Source organism: Apiospora phragmitis (assembly GCF_038363925.1).
Source record: "Apiospora phragmitis strain CBS 135458 chromosome Unknown utg000010l:1.0-9815664.0:1.0-9183399.0, whole genome shotgun sequence".
Lineage (NCBI taxonomy): Eukaryota > Fungi > Ascomycota > Sordariomycetes > Amphisphaeriales > Apiosporaceae > Apiospora > Apiospora phragmitis.
In genome coordinates this window covers 7,066,516-7,086,528 of record NW_027117409.1, presented here as the reverse complement: position 1 = coordinate 7,086,528, position 20,013 = coordinate 7,066,516, and the positions used below count along the sequence as shown (strand labels likewise).

The window sequence follows — 20,013 nt, the reverse complement described above, 5'->3', positions numbered from 1 at the left end:
TCCCCATTGAACAGTGGAAAGCTCAAGCTGATTGATTCAGCCGTCCACCGTAATGTTAGACGGTGTTTGACCAGTAACGTTAACCGGGCCGTGCGCCAGGCACCGTCCCAGGCACCGTCCGTTGCAGTGGGTCTAATGACAGAATGGCAGCTTTGGAGAGATTGCCGATATCCATACGTACATGTATTGTTTGGCCAGTAATTACAGTAATATGGGAAATCATGGTACCATAACAACACGCCCTTTACTGACGACCATCGCCGGCTCTGCCCCCTCACAGAAGCCTTCAAAAATAAGTTCATCCGGTATCGATAGTGTCTGTCGAGTCTAGAGATGATCACATCATAACCATCAGCGACTCCAACAACCTCCCTTCTCTTCGATCCGCTCCTTCGCAACTCTATACGCCCACGACGCCCTTTGCTACTGCGCGCATCAAGCTCGGCCAACTGGCTGCGCCTTTCCTCGGTTCTCGATTCTCGATTCGAGCTTCTCTGTACATTAGGTACACTTCGCTTCGCCAAATATGCCCAGGAGGAGGAAGCCGCCGCGAGCCGGCGCCATTGGCGAACTACCACCCCTTCGAATCCTTAGCCAGATCGCAGCCATACAAGGGATATACTATGCGACAGCATTGATACTGTTTCTCTTCACGGGGCTGGTGGCCGGGACGGGCTTTCACCTGGATCTGGTCCTTGGCTGGGCGAGTTTGCGCGGTGACACGACCCAGGGCTTCGTCTACGCCTTCGTCTGGCTGTGCTGCTCAGCTGTTGTGTATGTCCTTCCCAGACTCCTCCTGACCCTCCCCTCAGTTGCTATTTTGTTCCATGGCTCCGCGCGCCCATGGGAGGGGATTCCTTGCTAACCAAAGTTTCTCCACATTAGGGCGGTGGCATTAGTTGCGCTCGTTGCGCGCTCAAAACTCGTCCCCGACTTTGTGTTTACGATGCACTTCTTGCACCTTTGCGTCGTCACTTTCTTCACCGGCTTCCTGCCTCGAAACCTCATGTGGTGGGCGACGATGCTGTGCTCGATTGTCGCCACGATAGTGATGGCCATGTGGGGGTGCCAATGGCGGGAGCTGCGGCCCATCAACTTCGGCGGCAACGGCGGCGGCCGTACCACGGACGATGGCGGCGCCGCGGCCGAGAACGGCCACGCCGGAGGCAATCCGGATGGCGGGGGCATGGGCGACGAAGAGATGGGATTCGGAAGGGGGCGAGGGCGCGGGCGCGGACGCGACGGGGCAGGCGAGTATGAGCTTGCGTCGATCCGGGAACAAGAGGGGAACTAGGAATACCTGTACCATAGCACGCGACGTGTATGAAATGTATAGACGGATCAAGGCGTACTTGTTATTAACGGATGCGTTCGTTCGGTTGGCATTGCAAGGCGTTCAGGCGGTAGAAGCATTCGCGTGGACAGCAAATGGCAGCTGCTACCAATGGGGGATATAATTCCGCATGAGGGTTCGATTCGATTCTCGGCGATATACAAGCCGGAGAAGACTCAAAAGCGTTCACAATATAATGATCTTATTGGGCCCAGGATGATCGTATTCTCAGTGTCAGTCCGGGGAGCGAGATACTCGTTTGGGGCTTCTACTGTTCACCCAAAGCGTCAATTTCATTTGATGTATATATACGCTATTTATTATACATGTAATCGTATCCTCTATGAAGTTGCCCGATATGTTCTATAAGTTCTAATTTGTCATATTTATTTCGTTAATCAGAAGTGAGTAGCGCTGGCCATCACCAGTAAACAAGAGAATGAGCCAAAGGTCTAGTGGTCTTGCAGTCCATCATATCCTCCTCTTCCTTGCCGACCCATGAACTCCCACGGTGAATTAAATATATACTTAGCCAATTTAAACCTTTCCTAGAGTTCCTCGGGTGTCAAAAGTTTGAACGACAGAGCCACGAAGCCACCGAAGGTGCACACAGCACCGCCGAACATGGAGAACTCAAAGTAGCCACCGTACGACCGGACCAGGGCGCCGCCGATGGGCGGCCCAATGAGCAGCCCCAGCGAGCCCAGGGCCAGCCCCATGCCCATGTACGTCCCCATGTTGCGCGGGTCGGGGCAGCAGATGGAGATGGCGGCCGAGCCGGCCGAGGTGATGCTGCCGGAGAAGAAGCCGACGAAGACGGCGTACACGATCAGCGCGGCCTCGGTCTTGGCCGCGCTGAAGCAGAAGATGATGACGCCCGTCCCGAGGCAGCCCGTGATGAGCGCGTTGACGCGCCCGTACTTGTCCGCCAGCACGCCCGGGATGATGCGGCCGAAGGTCGACGCCGCGTTGAGGATCGCCAGCAGGTAGCCCGCCATGGTGGCCTCGACGCCGCGCGTGACGGCGTACGTGGGCAGGTAGAACAGCGGCGTGAACATGCCGATGGAGGCGAAGAAGAAGGCGGCGACGACGAGCACGAAGCGGGCGTCGCGCAGGGCGCTGCCGAGCCAGAGGGTCGTGGCCCGAGGGGGCAGGCGCGGCACGAGCACCACGCACGCGAACAGCAGGATGGGCATGATCATGAAGCCGATGACGCGGACGGTCCACCCGTAGCCCAGCGTCGAGCCGTTCAGCATCCGCGCCACGGCGATGGGGATCACGACGCCGCCCACCGACGAACCGGCCACGACGATTCCCAGGGCCGCCGCGCGTTTCTTGTCGAAGTAGTGCGATACGGCCGCGAAGGCCGGGATTTGCATGAACCCTTGAAGGGTGCCCATGATGACGGCCTGGACGAGCATGAAGTGCCAGTACTCCTTGCAAAGCGAGAGGACCATCATCATTATGATATACAGGATAGCGGCAATGCGTACAACCTATACGGGCAGGTATACTGATTAGCACTTCATCTTTTTGCGAGGCCCAGACAAGAATCGGATATAAAAAAGAGACGCCAATGAGCAGGAATATAAATCTCAACGGCTGGGCAGCTTACCTTAGCACCCCATCTGTCAAAGGCCGGGCCACCGAAAAGACCCATGGCCATCTGCAGGTAGCTGTTGAGAGAGCCGATCCAGGCGATGTCGTCGGGCGTCTTATGGGGAAGCTGGTGTGTGGCGTAGTACTGAGAGAAGGTGCCGAACGAGTTGGCGAAGCCCAGGCAGCAGAAGAAGACGGACGCGCCGCCTGCCGCAACGAGCCAGGCCCGCAGGCCGCCATCCGGCGCCGCCCCGTATTCCTCGTCCATCGTGAGTTCGGGCCCTGTGTGCAGCGGTAGCTCTCCATTTTGAGAACTATCCGAGGAGCGCTCCAAAACCGAGCTCTTGATACCCGGGCGCACCTTCTCCTTGGTGTCTGGATTTACTAGTCCCATGATTTGCGTAGTATAACGTAGTACTGTACAAGATTAAGGTGTCCGAGGCAGAGAAGGACCTATATAGTCGTTAGCCAACATGAAATTAGATACGTCAAAACTGCAGCCAGAAAGCTCAGATTTACCCACAAGGATATATGCAAATAGTTTGCAAAGACTACTCCAGGTAAAGTCGCGAGTCGGTAATTCCAGCGACTCGATGCGAAGGGTCGGGCTGAGGTTGAACAGATGGAAAGAAACCGTGAACGAGGATGCTGCATAATAAACTGGTTGAACGCCCAGGCTCTCTATATGTAATGTAACGTGATGCTGTTGGCTATCGCCGTCTAGGCGAGGGAGTCTTACTAAATTGTGTGCAACCGCCCCTTATGCTTCGGATTCGGATAGGGGTGGACCCACATCGGACTCGGCAAATTTGACCATCCTCCATCAGCAATCGGCCGAGTCCGCAGTAGCACGTGGTAACCTCGATCAACCACGTTTTTTCTCTCTCAGCTGCACTCCATAAATAAAGTTCGTGCTTATATACAGGATGGACCGAACCAACGTCAGACTGGGATTCCATCAGCCTACACCCATCAGACACATCCCGTGGCTTGGCGGCGACCTCCGGGACTCGAGATGTCATGTGGTTTTACTGCAAATAGTACCCAAAAGCCCCGTCCGGCTGATCCGGAACGGGCAGTTCGGGCTTCTTATTGATTGGATGTAGGGCGCAAGGGATCGATACAGCCTCTTGCCATTACTGGCTCCGGAATTCAGTGACCAGAACAGGCATTTTCTAGATCTATCGCTGATAGTAAGATCGATCTCTAAGCATATGATAAGTGGCAACAACTGACTCCAGAGATGGTAGCCTATAAATCCAGGTTATGAAATACTTCTCACGTCATTTCTATCCTTGCCAATCGGCTTCAATGGTCCAACGGATGGCTCCAGGGGCTTGATGCGCGCCTAGATAACGAAATCCTGGATGTGCCCGCTTGAACAACTCGGACCACTCATGCCTTTCCCGCTGCTATGTGTTCAAGGGTTGTAGCATTCACCCGTCAAGATCTCCGTTAAGTATATTAGGCTGTTGCAACTTGGGGTATTACGCTACGAAGCAGCACTGACATTGCCTATTTCAAAGACCTCCTGGAATTTATCCAGGAATTTCATGTCAGCTGGATTCGAATCTGGTCATTGAGAAATCATAGCTAAAGGGGGGCTTTATCTATTTCAATAAACCCCCGACGGAAAGAAAAAGGGGCTTCACCTCTACACAGCCACATCCCGCGAAGTTGTTGAGCCACAACCCTAAGTGACACTCGTCCGGGGGTAACAGCGTCTCACTGCATGCATTAACGAAATACTGTAGCGATGAATGACCGATGTAAGCTGATCTTGATGGGGGCTGAGCCGAGAAAGCCGCCTTATCCGCTCGGCTATTTGTGTAAGCCCATCTGATACCCCCGAAGTCGCGCTTAAAAGGCTCTACCACGGCCTCGAAGCGCTTCACCGACAATATCCTGGACAACCGTCACATCGTGCGCCACGAGAAGGCACTCGACCCCGAGACCGGCCGCATCCTGGGGTTTACATACTGATGCAACCCGACGGCCTACGAGACAACAGCCGAGGGTATGCCTGTTCGGCCCGAGGCAGATGTCCCGGAGATTGACTCCGAGGAGGATGAGACGGAGGTTCTCCGGTTCGGCGATGAGGCGCATTGCGACCCTAATTGCGAGCCCGACGTGCTCAACGTGCCCGATGAGGTAATGAAAGACGGGGTGCTGAGGGATAGAACACGCATACTTCCATGGCCTATCTGCAGGCTAATTTCTTACTTGAAAAGTGACACTAAGAACTTGATCCCATTTCTAGGCCTAGACTATATCGCTGTCCACCCTGGCAACCAAGGAAAAGGGGCTTGTACGGCCTTGGGGGAGAATTGAAATAGAACAGGCGAAAAATCTAGGTTTGGGCGAGTATATGCAGACTCTGAAAGATGACGCGAATGTTTATAAGAGGACGAGGTCCAAGATACAAAAGAAAATGACACAAGACGATTCCATCTTTAGGCGCACGGGAAGACATTGTGCGTGTATGGTGACCTATGGTCAAAACCCGAAACCTGATATCAAATTATACATAATATACACATTATGACATAATATTTTAGCTTATACGAATGTCATACAGGGGAAGGCGAGTCTATGGAACTCCCCAGTATAACCCAGATAGGGAGGCTTGTTATTAATTAGCGGGTGTACCAGCGACACAATGTCGTTCTTGATCTGCACGGGGGATATCTCATCATATATCGACCTCTTGGATCGAACCAGAGGCAAGGTTAGGTTTACCACCAGGAGACTGGCCCGACTACAGCATGTCTTAGCTTCGAAGCCACCAAGCCCCGTCTCGACCATATGGTTACGCTAATTACGCCGGCGCTCGTATTGTCAAGCCAGGGACGCTACAAGGTCTGGACGAGCGGGAACAATGCGGATATTGTTGGAGAATAATTACCAGTAATTATGGCTTGGCCCCTGAGGGAGATACACGTTGTCTTGGAAACAAGCTAAGTTCGCAACGGCCCAGGGGTAAATTGCAATCCCTCGCAATTTTGGGAAATAAACCCGATTTCTCCCTGACTCTGCCCCGGCTGAGAGAGGCTCTCTCCTATGCTATTCTTTTCTTTCCACCCCATGATCTCCAAGCATGGCAACTTGGGAGCCTGTACCGCAAATCGAGCAGCGGCCGGTGTCGAGATGGAGCGAGGATAATGACACGCCGGTAGCAGCAACGCATAATCGCACCGGATATATCCCGCCCTACCGAATCCTCGAGCGCTTGCGGGAGGCACCCGTATTCAGCAGCCGCGGCAGCGGCCACCAGGAAGAGAAGGGCTCGGCGCGAGAAGCCCTCGACGATTACCTGCAGCGCATACGCGGATGGCGCACCGGCATCGTCCTCTGCATCCTGGTCTGCGCGCTCGTCTTCGCCCTCAACGCCGCCACTACCGTGCTCTCTGTGCTTCGGGTGGTCCAGGGAGGCGGTGGCGACAATGACGTGCAGCAGCCCGCCGGCATCAACAACCAGGTCGTCACTTTTTACCAGGGCGACTGCGCTACCGCCCGCACCTTCTCGATCGTCCTGCGCCTCGTTGTCAACATCCTCGCGACGATCTTGCTGGCCTGCTCCAACTACTGCATGCAGATCCTCGTGTCGCCGACGCGAGGCGAGATCGATCTGGTCCACCGGAAGAAGCGATGGCTGTGGATCGGCGTGCCGAACGTCCAGAACCTCCCGTACATCGGACTCAACAGGGCGGCAACATGCCTTGCTGATCGTCTGCACGCTTCCGCTGCACCTGTTGTGGAACGCGGCGCTCGTGGAGACGATCAGCACCAATGACTATTACGTCGGAGGTGTCACCGAAGACTTCTTCTCCAACGGAGCAAATTCAAGTGCGAGTCCGGAGAATTTCGTCCCTGGCTGGTTTCAAGGGAGCCAGGAGACATTCAATCGGGTGTGGTCTCCGGCTGTCCGTGGTTCAGGGGCAACAAACCTGACGGCAGGGGATTGTATCAGGGCGTACGGAAGCCCTACGGCGGGACTTTACGGAAACGTAGCCTTGGTATTCGGTACAAAAAACGAGACCAACTCCTTTCTCTTCGCAGCCACACACCTGGTTGGGGCCGACGACGAGGACGGCGCCGCTGTAGGTTTGGGCAACAGCTGGGTATGCGGACTACCCGCTCCAAGCTCTCCAGCGTGCGACCACGGCTCCCTTGCCAATAACAACAACACATCCTGGACACCACTCTCCAGTGCAACAGGGTGGTCGGCCCTGGCATCCTCTAACCCCTATCTGGAGGGTCTCGCGCGGTCCAACATCCCCGTAAAGTACTGCATGGCGCAACAGACCGTCGCCGCCGCCGCCGACGGTTCGCCACCACCACCGTCGTCATCGTGCGGGCTGGCCGCCCTGCCGATCCTGCAGTACGCCGTGCTGGGCGCGAACGCGCTGATGCTGCTCTGCTTCGTCGGCACCTGGTTCGCCGTGCGCCGCGACGCCAAGCACGAGGGCGACGAGCGCATCGTGACCAACGGCGACCTCATCGCGAGCTACCTGCGGGTCCCCGACCTGCGATTCGCCGGCCGCTGTCTCGCCTCGGCGCGCATGGCCATGAAGGCGAAGCGGCAGCGCAACCACCGCCGTCAAAGACAACGACGAGGGTCCGCCGCCCCGACGCAGGGAGCACAGGTGGACGGGAGTGACGGGCAGATCCGAGAGGAGGACGGGGATGGGGATGAGGAGGACACGACCGTCGGGTTCTGGAACTCGAGCCAGCCCATGCCGCTGCCGTGGGCCGGACGGTCGCGGCGTCAGACCACGGTCTTGGGATTCCACGAGAGGGCGGGCTTCACGCTGGAGCCCGGGGGTGGCGCCGCCGGCTCTCGCCTGTCCCAGCTCGGCTGTTTTGGCCAGCGGCCCGATGAAGGGCAGACGGCGGCGATGGAGGACCAGGGTAGGAAATCGGCGCCCCGCTGGTACATAGGTGTTCTCGGGTTCGTCGTGCGGCTCCTGCCCGCGATAACCATCGTCTTCGCCATCATAGGCCTCTTCTTCGGCTTTCAACTGCAGAAGAACATGTCGCCGGGCAGCTTCGGGCAACCCTCCGCCCAAACCATTGCGGGAGTCCCCGCGCAGCTCAGCAGCAGCAGCAGCAGCAGCAGCAGCAGCAGCAGCAGCAGCAAACAACAGCTGGGGCGCCGCGGCGACCGCGCTAGTCGCCAATACGCCCCAGCTCGTGGCCGTCTACGTCTACCTGACGTGCAACGCCGTGCTCACGGCGATGCTGGCGCATGCCGAGGTGAGCCGGTTCGCGGTGCGGCGCGGGGGCCTGCGTGTCAGCTCGCCGCAGCCCGACACGGCGCAGCGCTCCACGCTGCACCTGCAGCTGCCGCTCCACGTGTCGCTACCGCTGCTGATGGGGTGCGCCGCGCTGCACTGGCTCATTGGTGAGAGCCTCTTCCTGCTGCGCGTCGCGGCGTACGGCGTCGCCGGGGACTCGCTGTCGTCGTCGCCGTCGCCGTCGCCGTCGCCCAGGGCGGTGATGGTGGCTGTGGGCTATTCTACGGTGCCGATACTCGCGACGGCAGGCTTGCTCGCGCTGCTGGTGGGCGTCGTGCTGGCCGTGGGCTGGTTCAGGCGGTACATGGGTGCGGAGCGGATGCCGCTGTTCGCTACTTGCAGCGCCAGTCTGGCCGCGGCGACGTGCCCTACTTCCTCCTTCTTCTTCCCGCAGGTCGTGGCCACTGGAAATGGAGGTTTGAGTGACGCAGAAAAGAGGGAAGGGGGAGAAAGACTGGCGCCCGAGACAACGGCGCCCAATCGGCGGAGTCGTGTTGGTAGCTGGGTCGAGGCGGTGGGATTGTACGCTGGTAGTGCACCCGGGGTGGGACTGGCTCACGGGCATCCTAGCCGGGATGAGCTGGGTGTTGTGTCAACCCCCGACGAGACCGAGGGCTCGTATGCGTATTATCGGGTGAGGAGGTTTGAGGAGAAGCTGTCCGAGCAAGGGTTAGCCTGGGGAACCGTGGATGACACTGTACCAGTGCATCATGCGACTTTCTCTTTGGGACCGGTGGTCCCCCTTGAGAAAGGGCAGTTTTACGCGTAAACAATGTATTATTAGTAAGCTAGGGTAATTACGATTCATGGGTTTCAATGCAACCAAGTGTCTGGATCTTGATTTGGGATGTCTTTGACAAACTCTGCCCTGATGATGGGAGTCCTCCATGCAATCCCACTGCTATAAAGGAGCTGCTCACCATACCACGACCACTCAGTGATGGGTTCATCATTCGCGAAGAATGCTTGTGTGCCCGGCCTTGATGTCCCTACTCTTAGCCGCCTGACTACTCTCGACACCAGTTGGCTCCACGTCGTCCGCCTTCGTGCTTTCGATGAGCGTGGCGTGGAATGCCTCACGCTTCGGGCTTCATGAAATTGTTAGTTTGAAGCTCTCCTATGCCATCACTTTGAGCTAACGTACCGGAGATACTTGACGTCAATGTAGCGAAGAATGCAGGTCATAATGATGACGAGTATCCAAAGCGCAATGGATGACTGCCAGCCATATTTATCTGCAAGAACGTAAGCTCGAGAAACACTTCACATGATGTGATGTTACTACTTACAGTATGGAGCCTGTACAGCTGGCCAAACCAGAACTTGAGACCATGCTGATATGGCATAGTAAAAAGCGATGGCAACTCCCACGATGAGGGTCCGGGACTCGGGGTCTTGGGGTAAACTTAAAGGCTCGTTAGCTAGGGTACTTAAGAAGGGGGCGGGTAGAGAAGGGCTTACAGATCAGACAGCCAGGCAAAGATCAATGGTGCGGTGCCTAGACAGAGGAAGGAGATAAAGTAGCTGGCGTACGCAGCGGCGACCGGGGTCGAGTCAGGATGTGATGTCCAGACACTCATCACAATGCATGGAACGAGACCAATCAAGGCTAGAAACGCATCAGGTAAGCCGTGCTTATCAAACATGGATCTGGCATGAGCTTCTTACATTGAGCGACAATCAGTGTCCAGCGTGTCCTGAGTAAATCGGAAAGAATGGCCCAGATCCACACTACGGGTGTAGAAAGTCAGCAAGAAAGTCTGGCGTTCAATTACTAGGGGGTGACTGACCAAAGATGATGTTGATGGCACTACCGCCCATTGGAATGGCATTGACCTGGGTCACGGTCCATACTGGCGATCCATCTGGGTTCGTCAGACTCTTCAAGAACAGGTTGAAGTAAGCATAGCCCCATGATGCCAACACCGTAGCAATGTAGAGCACAGGCACGAAGTAGACTACCCAATTCGAGAAGGTTCGCCTGTCGAAGGATTAGCAGCTTTCACACGACACACAGTATGGGTGAATTGATGGCTGGTTTCATACTTAGCACTAGCCCAAGTCATCTTCTTCGGTTCGGCACGACCATGGCGGTCCAATCGCTCCATCGCTAGTCGGGCATCGCGCTCGGTGAACCAGAAAGCTCTAGGATTCGGGTTATTGGGCAGGTCAGGAAGCATGAAGAGGCCGAGTCCACCGACGACGACGGTCATAATTGCGTTAATGATGAACAGCCACCTCCACCCGGGCAAACCGCTAGCACCGTGTAGGGTATTAGTGATGGCTACCTGAAGTGCCCCTGACATGAGTGAACCTGCTGCTTGGCAGGAATGGTAGAAACCCATCCGCTTCGCCAGTTCAGAGGGGGTGTACCAGTGCACTATGCGTACAAGTTAGATTTCGGAGCGTATGGTGACTGGCTTGCTCGGGGGCGAGAGGGCTTTCACTCACTCAGAAGTGTCATCATACCAGGCCAAGCGCTACTCTCGCACAGGCCGAGGAAGAAGCGCAGGGCATAAATCTGCTGGGGCTTATGAGTCATGGCGATGAGTCCAGTGAGGACTCCCCAAACAACCTCGAGTCCCGGCAGCCAGTAGCTTGGCCGAACATAGGTCAAGATGATTTGCGACGGGATCAGCATGATTGCGTAGCCAACATTGAATAACATCTCGAAGCTTCATAGTCCTCGGCGTTAGCAATTCCCAGTGCTCTGGAGCCCGGCTCGTAGACCTACTAGTTCAGCTCATTGCCATAGAGGCCGAGGTCTTCTTTCATTCCTGTATACTTATTAGGATGCGAAAGGAGTGTTGGTGATGACAGTCTGACTTACCTGAAACATAGGCATTTCTGAAGTTCTGCTGGTCGAGGTCTTTGTCGCATAAGCCGCACGTACGTAGAATGAGATGCTCCCCTGCAATAGGGATCACTTACACTTGATAACTAAAGCAGGCGACGGGTTTGCGTTAGTCAATGGCTCCTTAGCACTGAAACTCGTGAGGCTTACTCTGAGAGATGCATCCGAACGTCATGAGAAAGATGTCGAGCCTCCGCACGAGACTCCTCTCCTCGGAAGTCCGCTCATGACGTTGAAACAACGCCAAAGAACCGAAACCCATCCTTGAGCAGCCGCAATCAATGTATCGTAGGCGTCTGAATATCGAACTGTTCTTGACGATGGCCAAAACCCAAATGAAAGCTACTTAGTTTTCTGTAAAAACCCTTCTAAGAGTCGAGCACGCATTCCGCTTCCGTCGCGATACCTGAGCGTTCGAGGAAAATCGCTATCAGAACATCCCAGCATCATGCCCATCTCTCTTATCGGAGGACGGAGTTGAATCCGATGGCGCGGGCCCTTCGTTTCCAGGACCCCCGGCATCGGGTCATCCAGTCAGCAAGCTTCTGTCCATATCCGACTGTCCTTTCACCCCGCAGCTGTTCTGCTCGTGTAGCCATCTCATGTAACGTTTGCTGGGATTGACTAGGGGGGTAACCTACCCTAGGCTATCTGCGCAAGTGTGCTGTGGGGACCCCGGACAGATACCTACTAGAGTGGCCTCCTGATAAGTGCCACTGTGCCGCTAAAAGCCGGCACTCCCCGTAGCTTTCCTAGCCAATCCCCGTTGTCGGAGTTACCGAGAGAGAGCAGGAGGGTAAAGTGGTCGGTCGCGTCACAACATTGAAGGAATAAGCCGGCTCTGTTGAGGCTCGAAGCTTAAATGAAGCCCTGGGAATGTCCAGCTTCCTGCGATAGGCTCACATAGGTCCAGCACGCCGCGGCAGGCGCTGCTCCGGGCAGTGCCACAAAGAACTTCAGACAAATACCACTGAAAATACCGCCACAATGCCATCAAAACCTACAAATTACTAGGTTTGGGCCATGGTGATTGTGTTGTTGGTCAGACGTAGCCCCCCAGCGTTGGGGGCAATATCCCCGCCAGAACTGTGCTGAGAGGTTCAGGAAAGACAAGAATTACCATCTTTCTTATGCTTCAACCATTTCCCCCTTCTTGAGACAATTCGGGACCATCAGAGTAATTGCACTCGACGCCAACCAGCCCGCATAGATTCTTCAGTACTTAGTTATTCTGCACATGTCGCTAGGTGTTGTATTATTTTATACTTCTTCACTATCATGAATAATTGGGTCGGTAGAAATCGCCTCTCAGGCGGGTCGGAGAATGCGATGTACGTTCCTCTGACTGTGAACGCGATCTTTGACCACTAGATTCACCAAGGTCATCGCTGGTCATCCTCCGGCGCTTCTTGGATTGATCATACTGCACATGGCTATCCCAGGCCCCGAGAGATGTAAAGGGGCTCCTGAGAAAGCTCTTGAGCTCGTGAAGAAGCAGTCGGGCATGATCCCGCCCTAAAAACTCTTGCAGCATATCTTGGGCCTGTCCCTGACTGCCTTGAATGTCCACGGTCTTCAGTATGGCGACGATGTACTCGAGCAAGAACTCGGCATTGTTGGCACGCCGTCTGGTGGTAGTGTCGTCGGCCCCTTGAGGATTTGATGGTGGCATGTGTAGAAACTCAAACACCTTCAGTTCCCTTCGCAACCACATGCGGGCGCGCGACACCAGCGTGGGATCCTGCTCAAAGAGCTGCGGCGTCAGATCGCGGTATTGCGATACACGATTCGATCCTACATGGAGCGAATATAGTTGGTCCTGGTAGACTTCACGGCGAAGCAAGACGGCCTCATCTTCGGCGCCGGGTGGTACGAGGTCCACAGATTGTTGTCTCCGGGGAGCCGTGTAGTAAGGCACATTGCGTCTTGGTGGCCGTGGTCGTCGCGGGACCGAAGCGACGACCCTTTCCACCTTGGGAGGCTCTGGGACTTTATATGTTTTCCATGATGTTGGACGGGCCAAGTCATCAAAGTCATAGCGGACTTCTCGGATGTCAGCCTTGCACAGCGGACATCTTGGTTGCTCTTGTATCCAGCTCAAGAGACATAGGTAGTCAAAGTCACTGTGCTTGCAAGGTTGTGCCCCACAAGGCTCTGAGATGGTATCAAGGCAGATGACACAGCATTTCCCATTAGAAGAGTCGATATCTCCTTCCTGTCTGGTTGCGACCTGGGCTAGGGTGTGTTGAAGGACCTGGGATTTAATGTCGATATTTCCGTCATCCGCTAAGTCCATGTATGTATTCGGGCAAACGAGTGATAGTGAATTGAGGTCGGACTGGGTACGTGGTCAATGACCGGGGGAAAAGAAGTGATTTCTGATGGTTTCTAGAGATGAAGATGTGAGGGACGGGTTGTTCAGATGACAAGCTGGTTTGGTCTTTTACGGTGAAGTGTGGCGATGGTTGTGGACTGAGTTGCGGGACAGGCCATGTCAGCTTAAGCAGGTCCTGTGCTGGTTTGGGTTTAGTTCAAGGCACCTGCATATTCTTGAAGCACTACTGAGATGGATATAGTGCGAGTTCTATTGGGTTAAAAAGCATATATGCGTCTCGATTGGAATACAATTGCATCGAGTTCTTGTATAATACTATTGTAGTAGGTACGGTAATTATAAATAATCATGTTTCTTTTCTTTGAGGACCAAGTATTTGGAAAGGGCCTCGCGCGCTTCCTGCTCCCCACAATCTGATCGCGTAACGCCAGAGCTGCCCCGCCTTGTTACCCGCTCTGCTGTCAAAACCCACCCCCTGTAAAGTCAGCGCAGTCCCGCTAAACTTGAGTGGGCTGTGCCAATGCGCGAGAACGCGTAGGTGATTGCATAGCATTTGCCCACAGCGCGTCCTGCTTCAATTGAGCACCGCGCCATCGCGTATCTGTAGCTGCATACTCCCGTCGTAGATCCTACATTCTATACACAACCTCTTGTAGATTTTCTACTACTATCTTCCCGCACTGCTTGTACTTCAAGATCCGACTACTCGAAGAATACCCGAATCCCAACCCCTACCGTACTCTTTGAACGGGTCATGCAAGAAGCAACTCGAAAGAATTACGAGGCCAAGGCTCAGGACCTTCGTGCCCAGCTGAAGCAGTTCGAAGGAGATTGGGCCAAGAGCAATGGCGGCAAGAAACCGGACCGCAATGCCATCAAAAAAACCCCCGACATAGGTGAGTACAGCTCAGATCCTTCTTAACCTTCACTTGCTCACCCCGCATCCCCATAGCTTCCAAGTATCGGAAATACCAGCAGGTTCGCGACATCTTAGACGGGAAAATCCCTCCGCCGAAAGACGACGCCAAGTCGAAGAAGCGCAAGTCGCAAGATGATCTCAACATCACTCCTTCCAAGCAGCGCAAGTCGCAAACAACTCCGTCCGTCTCGCGGCATAAAGACATTTTCGACGAAGTTGAGTCTCCTTCGATCCGTAGGCTGTTCAGCCCCGCCGCCCCGACATCCATCGGTCCCACCCCTCATCGTGACGGCCGCGTACTGGGACTGTTCGACTTGCTCGAAGAAAAAGATGACCAGACGCCGTCCAAATCGCGACACGGTGATGCGACTATACCGGATCTGAAAACCCAGGCTACTCCTAGTAAGAGGAAGCACGGTGAAACGGAGCCCCCTCGAGACACCAAAACTAGCAACACGCCCATATCTACGAGTAGACGGGCCATCTTCATAACTCCGCTGAAGGACCGCGATGGCAACCAACAAGGTGCCAGTACTCCCAGCACTGTCAATAAGCTCCTGTTCTCCACGCCTTCCTTCCTTCGACGGGCACCGCTGCCTGCCATGGACGAGAATACCGAGTACAAGTCTCCAGAGCCTATCCGGCTACCTCGGAAGCCTTTAGGGCGGGGTCTGAGCAGCGTAGTGGCTGACCTGCGCAAGATGGAAGAGGAGAAGTTGGACGAGGAACTCGAAGCGCTGCATGACATGGAGAATGAAGGTGCCCCAACCAAACCGGCGAAACCGGCCAAAGCAAAGGACGGCATTCTGGTACCTGACAGCCAGGCTGGACACTTGCTTGGTGGTTTCGACGATGAGGGTCTATACGACAGTGATCATGAAAATCAAGTAGGCAAAGATGGGCAGCCTCTGCCGATCTACAAGAAAAAGGGCCAGAAGCGAACCACAAGAAAGGTGAGCATGCGGCCAACGCGATCAAAGCGACCGGGTCAGACCTCAGATGGTGCTCTCCGGGATGCCGATGACGATAACCGGGTGGTGCCCGAGACACAATTCGACACGACGGAGCCAGCTCCCAGTGATGATCCACTAGATTACGCATCAGGCTCTGAGTACGACGAGCCCGGCAGCGACAAGGAGAACGGCGAAAGGCCGGCCAAGAAGGCTAAGAAGGTCACGAAGGCCAAGAAGACCGCAGACAAGGCCGATGGGAAGGTCGTAGCGAAGAAGGAAGGTGCCATTAAGAAGGCCGCGAGGAAAGTAAACGAGCTGGCGCACGCCAACTTCAAGCGACTAAAGCTGCGAAACAACGGAGCAAAGGGTGGGCCTGCCTTTGGAAGTCGTTTCCGCAGGCGCAGATGATCTTCACTCGGACGACTTGAGGGGTCAAGATATGTGCAGAGGATGACAAACAGTTAGAGTGTGTAATGAGTATGATACCCAATGAATATGATGAGCTGGCCATCCAGCTTAGTTTACACAACTTTTATAAGAGCGATAGACTCTGGTCACATTCAAGTAACCCTCACTCTTATACATTGAACGAAGTATTCAGGGGACCGAAGTTCACGCACCAGAAAGCATAAGAGGAGAACCTCTTGCAAATGATCGTGTCAATTTTGACCTATGATATATGGCTACCTATTGCGTGCACGTCCAGGCGCAGCTACAGCGTGCTGTGTTCTCAAGTGTCTGTCCAAGTTGGCTTTACGCGCGGTACCGTCCACGGCCAATTTGTTCATACACCCTGGGAATGTGCAATGCCAACGCATTGGCCCGTGTGTCTCCTCGACATGGCGCTTGAGATCCTTCTTCAGGGCAAACATCTTGCTGCATTCTGCAACTTGACAGCGGAACGGGCGGGTGTGCCTTCTGTGGTGTATTCTAAGATGGTCTGGTATTAGAAACTTCCTCGGCAGGGAGGGATACTCTGGGGCGGCGGCGTACGTCAGCTGCTTCTTCTTTTCGAAATGCATTGAACACTCTGGGCACTGGAACTGATAGCTTGAAGCGGTTGGTTCTGATAGGTCCTCAGGATCATTGCTGTTTTGTGGTGATATATGTTGCGGATCGCTAGTGTCGTCGTTCGCTGGCGGCGTTGTTACTCCATCGACCTGATCGTCCTGTCCAGCAGGCTCGTCTGCAAAAGTCGAATCACTCCAGTCCCATTCTGAAAGAGGACCTCCATTCCCGGACTGTACCCAGGAGGGGTTGACGAACTGAAAAGACCGGTGTTCCTGATTAAGAAGAAGATGCTGATCGTTCGGTCCGACGGGCCCTTCTGGTTCTTGACTAGTAATAAAAGGAGCCTCTCAAGCTGGGACGCAGAGTTCGCAGCCTACTGGCAAAAGGAAGGACAGATCTGAGGCCAATGGAATAAAGAAACGACCGCCTACTGTGGAATTAACGAAAGAGAGAGACTGTCAGATGGTGGGTATGAGAGAGCGGATGCGGTGACACCACCAGGGCCGACCGTGAGAGAAGGAAAGGGGGAGGTTGCAAAATGGGTAGCAGAGAGAGGAGCTCATTCCTTATGGTCTCTTGCGGAATTCGGCACGCCAAGAAGTTGAGATGGTTTAGACTCACGATATGGTTTCGGTAAGCAGCCACTGGCACAGGGTAGGCCTCAAAATCTGCAAGGCGTATACTAGCTTAAAGTAACTGCAACAGACCAAGCAAAGAGCATGGTGTTCTCCGTGTAAGTCAAGGGAAAGACTTGCTCTTGGAGATAGAGAAGGTCGTTCTGTAAGAGATATAATAAGAGGTTCTTGCCCCCTTCGAACCACTTACTTTCCTACTCTGATCTTCCCTTTTTGTCCCATGCGTGTGTCCTCGTCTTGACTCTATCAAACTGTTACTCTAAGCCCTTACCAATCATGTCTTCCATCTTCTGCTGTGACTCCATCAAGCCCTATCGTCCCCAGTATCTAACGCATCAGGGAAGTTCGACACCTTCATGGCATGGGCATCCTATCCCCGAGCTGCATCTCCAGCTAGTGATGCCGATAGCAAGGGGGCTTTCGCCAACGGGGGTCCACCCTTCGCTATCCAACTCGTCCGCCAGGTCAACTACGGGCCTTTGGAGTCCAAGAGGTACTTTGCTCCCACCTTGACCTCCCCTGGTGAGTTCGTCGAAGTTGCCGAAGACGACCTCATCCAAGCCAACTGAATGATGCAAGCCCATAACTGCCGTAGCCCCCAACACATCCTTTCAATATTGTGACGCAGACTTGATGTGGCGTCTGCAGTCGCTATTGGGTTATTTGAGCAGGCTGCATCGTTGTTGGGGGCATACAGGCATTGCTATATATGTTGGGTTACGTCGATGCATACTTTCCACTACTGAAGAGGAGTCTGCGATTTATTGGTTCTTTTTGAACGCTGCGAGGTCTTTTCCGAATCACATACTTAAGAGAAGACTCGACACCAAGTTTGGGTACCGTTTTGGTTGTTCCCACATTGTGTTTGTTTTCTCGAGTCGGTTCGAAGCTGTCCTATAGACACACACATTTCAACATTATTACCATCTCCAATGGCTCACGATAAGTACTCTACTATGCCGTGGAACGTGTCCTACAGCCAGTTTCCGGCTATCTTTGAGCGATACGGGAAATCGAGCGAGCTGGCTATCGTCTTCGTGCCAACACTCATTTTGCTTATATGGTATTTTGCCGCCTATCAACAATCTCATTTGCGACAATATCCTGGGCCTTTCTTAGCAGGTATGGATATTTGTATACTAACACATCCCAAACCATAGTGGCCAAGATGGGACGGTTGCTTCGCAACAGGCATATTCTCGGTCACAAACGAGTACTGATAACTACGAGGGTTACAGGCTGGACAAACGGTTGGAGGGTTTACCTTGCAATGTCTGGAAAGGTCTCACCCACTATGAAGGAACTGCATGAGAAGTACGGGCCAGTTGTTCGCACCGGCCCAAATCTGCTGGACTTGAACATTCCTTCCCTGATCAGGACCGTCTATAACACCAACGGACTGTGGCGAAAAGTGAGTGGGCGCTGTTTTCCGGTTACCCCTGAAGACCTGATATGAGTGATACTTATAGTTACAGACGGATTTCTACAAAATCAACAGCACCGTCGTAGGGGGCAATGTTGTGTACAATCTCTTCAGCGAGACCGATACAGGCAAGCATGCCACCCTCAAGAAGCCCATTGTGCGGCACTATTCGATCTCAAGCATCTTGGCCACGGAGCCGCTGATGGACGAGGTAATTGATGATTTTTGTGGGCATCTGGAAAAGCGTTTCATAGAGACGGGTCATCCGTGCCGTCTTGATGAGTGGCTAAAACACTGCAAGTTGCGGTCATCTCAAGGACCAGACTCTATGCGGTCAATACAGCCAGCTGACACCTTTCACCGTCGTCCCTCTAAAGATGCATGGGACTTCATCAGCGCCATGACCTTTAGCAAACGGCTTGGTTACATGGAAAAAGGCTGTGACTTTGACGGTTCACAGCATATCGGAGACCGAGCGATGGACTACTTGGGGATCGTAGGGCAGGTTCCATGGCTCGACCACTGGCTGGACAAGAATCCCATCGTACATATTGGGCCTCCTAATTTGGCGAATGCGACGTGCATTACCGCCGAATCGCTGTTCCCGCGCCTTCGAGGGGATGATAAAAACTTCAATCCCCAAAACCCCGACTTCCTGCAGTACTTCATCGACTCCCAAACTTCGCATCCGGATGTCGTGGATAATGCGACGATCATAGGCTACCTCCTGCTCAACGTGATCGCCGGTGCTGACACCACGGCGATCACCATGAAAGTTCTCTTCTACTACTGCATGCGCTCTCCAAATGTGTGGAAGCGGCTCAACGAGGACGTCCTAGCTGCAGGGTTTGACCCGACCAAGGCGGCTTCCTACTCGGCCGCCAGATCAATCCCCTACCTGGACGCAGTAGCCCGCGAGGCCATGCGCATCCACCCCGCCGCATCCATGACCCTGGAGCGCATCATGCCGGAATGCGGTCTGGCCCTGCCAGACGGGAGCGTCGTGCCCGGCGGGACCACTGTCGGCATGAACCCCTACGTCATCGGCCGGAACAAGGAGGTCTTCGGCGCTGACGCCGACGAGTTCATCCCTGACCGCTGGCTCCAGAAAGAAGGTGAGACAGACGAGAGGTATCAAGAGCGCATGCGACTGTGGAATGCGTCGGACTTGACCTTTGGGGCCGGGTCAAGAATCTGTATTGGTCGGCACCTGAGCCAAATGGAGCTGTGTAAGGTGGTTGCAACACTTATCGCACGGTACGGGATCGAGCTCGTCGGCATGGAGGAGAAAGTGGTGGCCGGTATCGCGCTGGTTCCACCGCGTAGATGGGGGGCTCACATGCAGGCTGAGAAAACGCGACGACAGGGGCTGATCAGCGCCCGGGTTTTGGTGCACAAGGTTGTGGAACGGGATGACACTTTAATTCCTGAATTCTTATTTCCGTCCATTTCATAGTAAAGCAGCTCATCTACAGTCTCCTACAGACTTCTGTGGGAGGCGGGGCTGTCAATACGAACCTTTATCGCCGGAGTCCCCCAAACCTCCCACGAATTGAAACCCTGAATGACGGGTGAGGAAAGTTTGCTTTGTGCAACAACAAAGAATCTCATTGGAATGAAGAATGAAAAAGTTACGTTCTTGTCATGTTTGTTA

General features: G+C 54.2%; 9 protein-coding genes across 9 annotated transcripts; 5 read left to right on the top strand and 4 right to left on the bottom strand.

Annotated features, from left to right (window-relative positions):
* Positions 1-526: 526 nt before the first annotated feature.
* Positions 527-1,294, top strand: PG994_011920 (uncharacterized protein; the record flags this gene model as incomplete). The annotated part of the gene is made up of 2 exons (XM_066863329.1): positions 527-774; positions 886-1,294. 2 exons carry the CDS (start codon positions 527-529, stop codon positions 1,292-1,294), a joined length of 657 nt encoding a protein of 218 aa, XP_066712439.1.
* A 587-nt stretch (positions 1,295-1,881) lies between these two features.
* PG994_011919 (MFS general substrate transporter) lies at positions 1,882-3,326 on the bottom strand (the record flags this gene model as incomplete). Its single annotated transcript, XM_066863328.1, has 2 exons — positions 1,882-2,829; positions 2,949-3,326. The coding sequence occupies 2 exons, from the start codon at positions 3,324-3,326 to the stop codon at positions 1,882-1,884; spliced, it is 1,326 nt and encodes a 441-aa protein (XP_066712438.1).
* Positions 3,327-6,029: 2,703 nt separating this feature from the next.
* PG994_011918 (uncharacterized protein) lies at positions 6,030-8,998 on the top strand (the record flags this gene model as incomplete). Its single annotated transcript, XM_066863327.1, has 3 exons — positions 6,030-6,686; positions 6,709-7,967; positions 8,026-8,998. 3 exons carry the CDS (start codon positions 6,030-6,032, stop codon positions 8,996-8,998), a joined length of 2,889 nt encoding a protein of 962 aa, XP_066712437.1.
* Positions 8,999-9,178: 180 nt separating this feature from the next.
* On the bottom strand, positions 9,179-11,345 carry PG994_011917 (allantoate permease; the record flags this gene model as incomplete). The annotated part of the gene is made up of 12 exons (XM_066863326.1): positions 9,179-9,317; positions 9,374-9,464; positions 9,519-9,634; positions 9,691-9,838; positions 9,898-9,960; positions 10,020-10,210; positions 10,276-10,609; positions 10,681-10,904; positions 10,964-11,006; positions 11,060-11,098; positions 11,161-11,169; positions 11,234-11,345. 12 exons carry the CDS (start codon positions 11,343-11,345, stop codon positions 9,179-9,181), a joined length of 1,509 nt encoding a protein of 502 aa, XP_066712436.1.
* Positions 11,346-12,359: 1,014 nt separating this feature from the next.
* On the bottom strand, positions 12,360-13,379 carry PG994_011916 (RING finger protein; the record flags this gene model as incomplete). Its single annotated transcript, XM_066863325.1, has 1 exon — positions 12,360-13,379. One exon carries the CDS (start codon positions 13,377-13,379, stop codon positions 12,360-12,362), a length of 1,020 nt encoding a protein of 339 aa, XP_066712435.1.
* A 793-nt stretch (positions 13,380-14,172) lies between these two features.
* PG994_011915 (DNA replication regulator SLD2) lies at positions 14,173-15,698 on the top strand (the record flags this gene model as incomplete). The annotated part of the gene is made up of 2 exons (XM_066863324.1): positions 14,173-14,314; positions 14,371-15,698. The coding sequence occupies 2 exons, from the start codon at positions 14,173-14,175 to the stop codon at positions 15,696-15,698; spliced, it is 1,470 nt and encodes a 489-aa protein (XP_066712434.1).
* A 275-nt stretch (positions 15,699-15,973) lies between these two features.
* On the bottom strand, positions 15,974-17,223 carry PG994_011914 (uncharacterized protein; the record flags this gene model as incomplete). Its single annotated transcript, XM_066863323.1, has 3 exons — positions 15,974-16,555; positions 16,923-16,969; positions 17,208-17,223. The coding sequence occupies 3 exons, from the start codon at positions 17,221-17,223 to the stop codon at positions 15,974-15,976; spliced, it is 645 nt and encodes a 214-aa protein (XP_066712433.1).
* A 69-nt stretch (positions 17,224-17,292) lies between these two features.
* Positions 17,293-17,505, top strand: PG994_011913 (uncharacterized protein; the record flags this gene model as incomplete). The annotated part of the gene is made up of 1 exon (XM_066863322.1): positions 17,293-17,505. The coding sequence occupies one exon, from the start codon at positions 17,293-17,295 to the stop codon at positions 17,503-17,505; it is 213 nt and encodes a 70-aa protein (XP_066712432.1).
* A 363-nt stretch (positions 17,506-17,868) lies between these two features.
* On the top strand, positions 17,869-19,815 carry PG994_011912 (uncharacterized protein; the record flags this gene model as incomplete). Its single annotated transcript, XM_066863321.1, has 3 exons — positions 17,869-18,058; positions 18,175-18,347; positions 18,412-19,815. 3 exons carry the CDS (start codon positions 17,869-17,871, stop codon positions 19,813-19,815), a joined length of 1,767 nt encoding a protein of 588 aa, XP_066712431.1.
* Between the last annotated feature and the right edge of the window lie 198 nt (positions 19,816-20,013).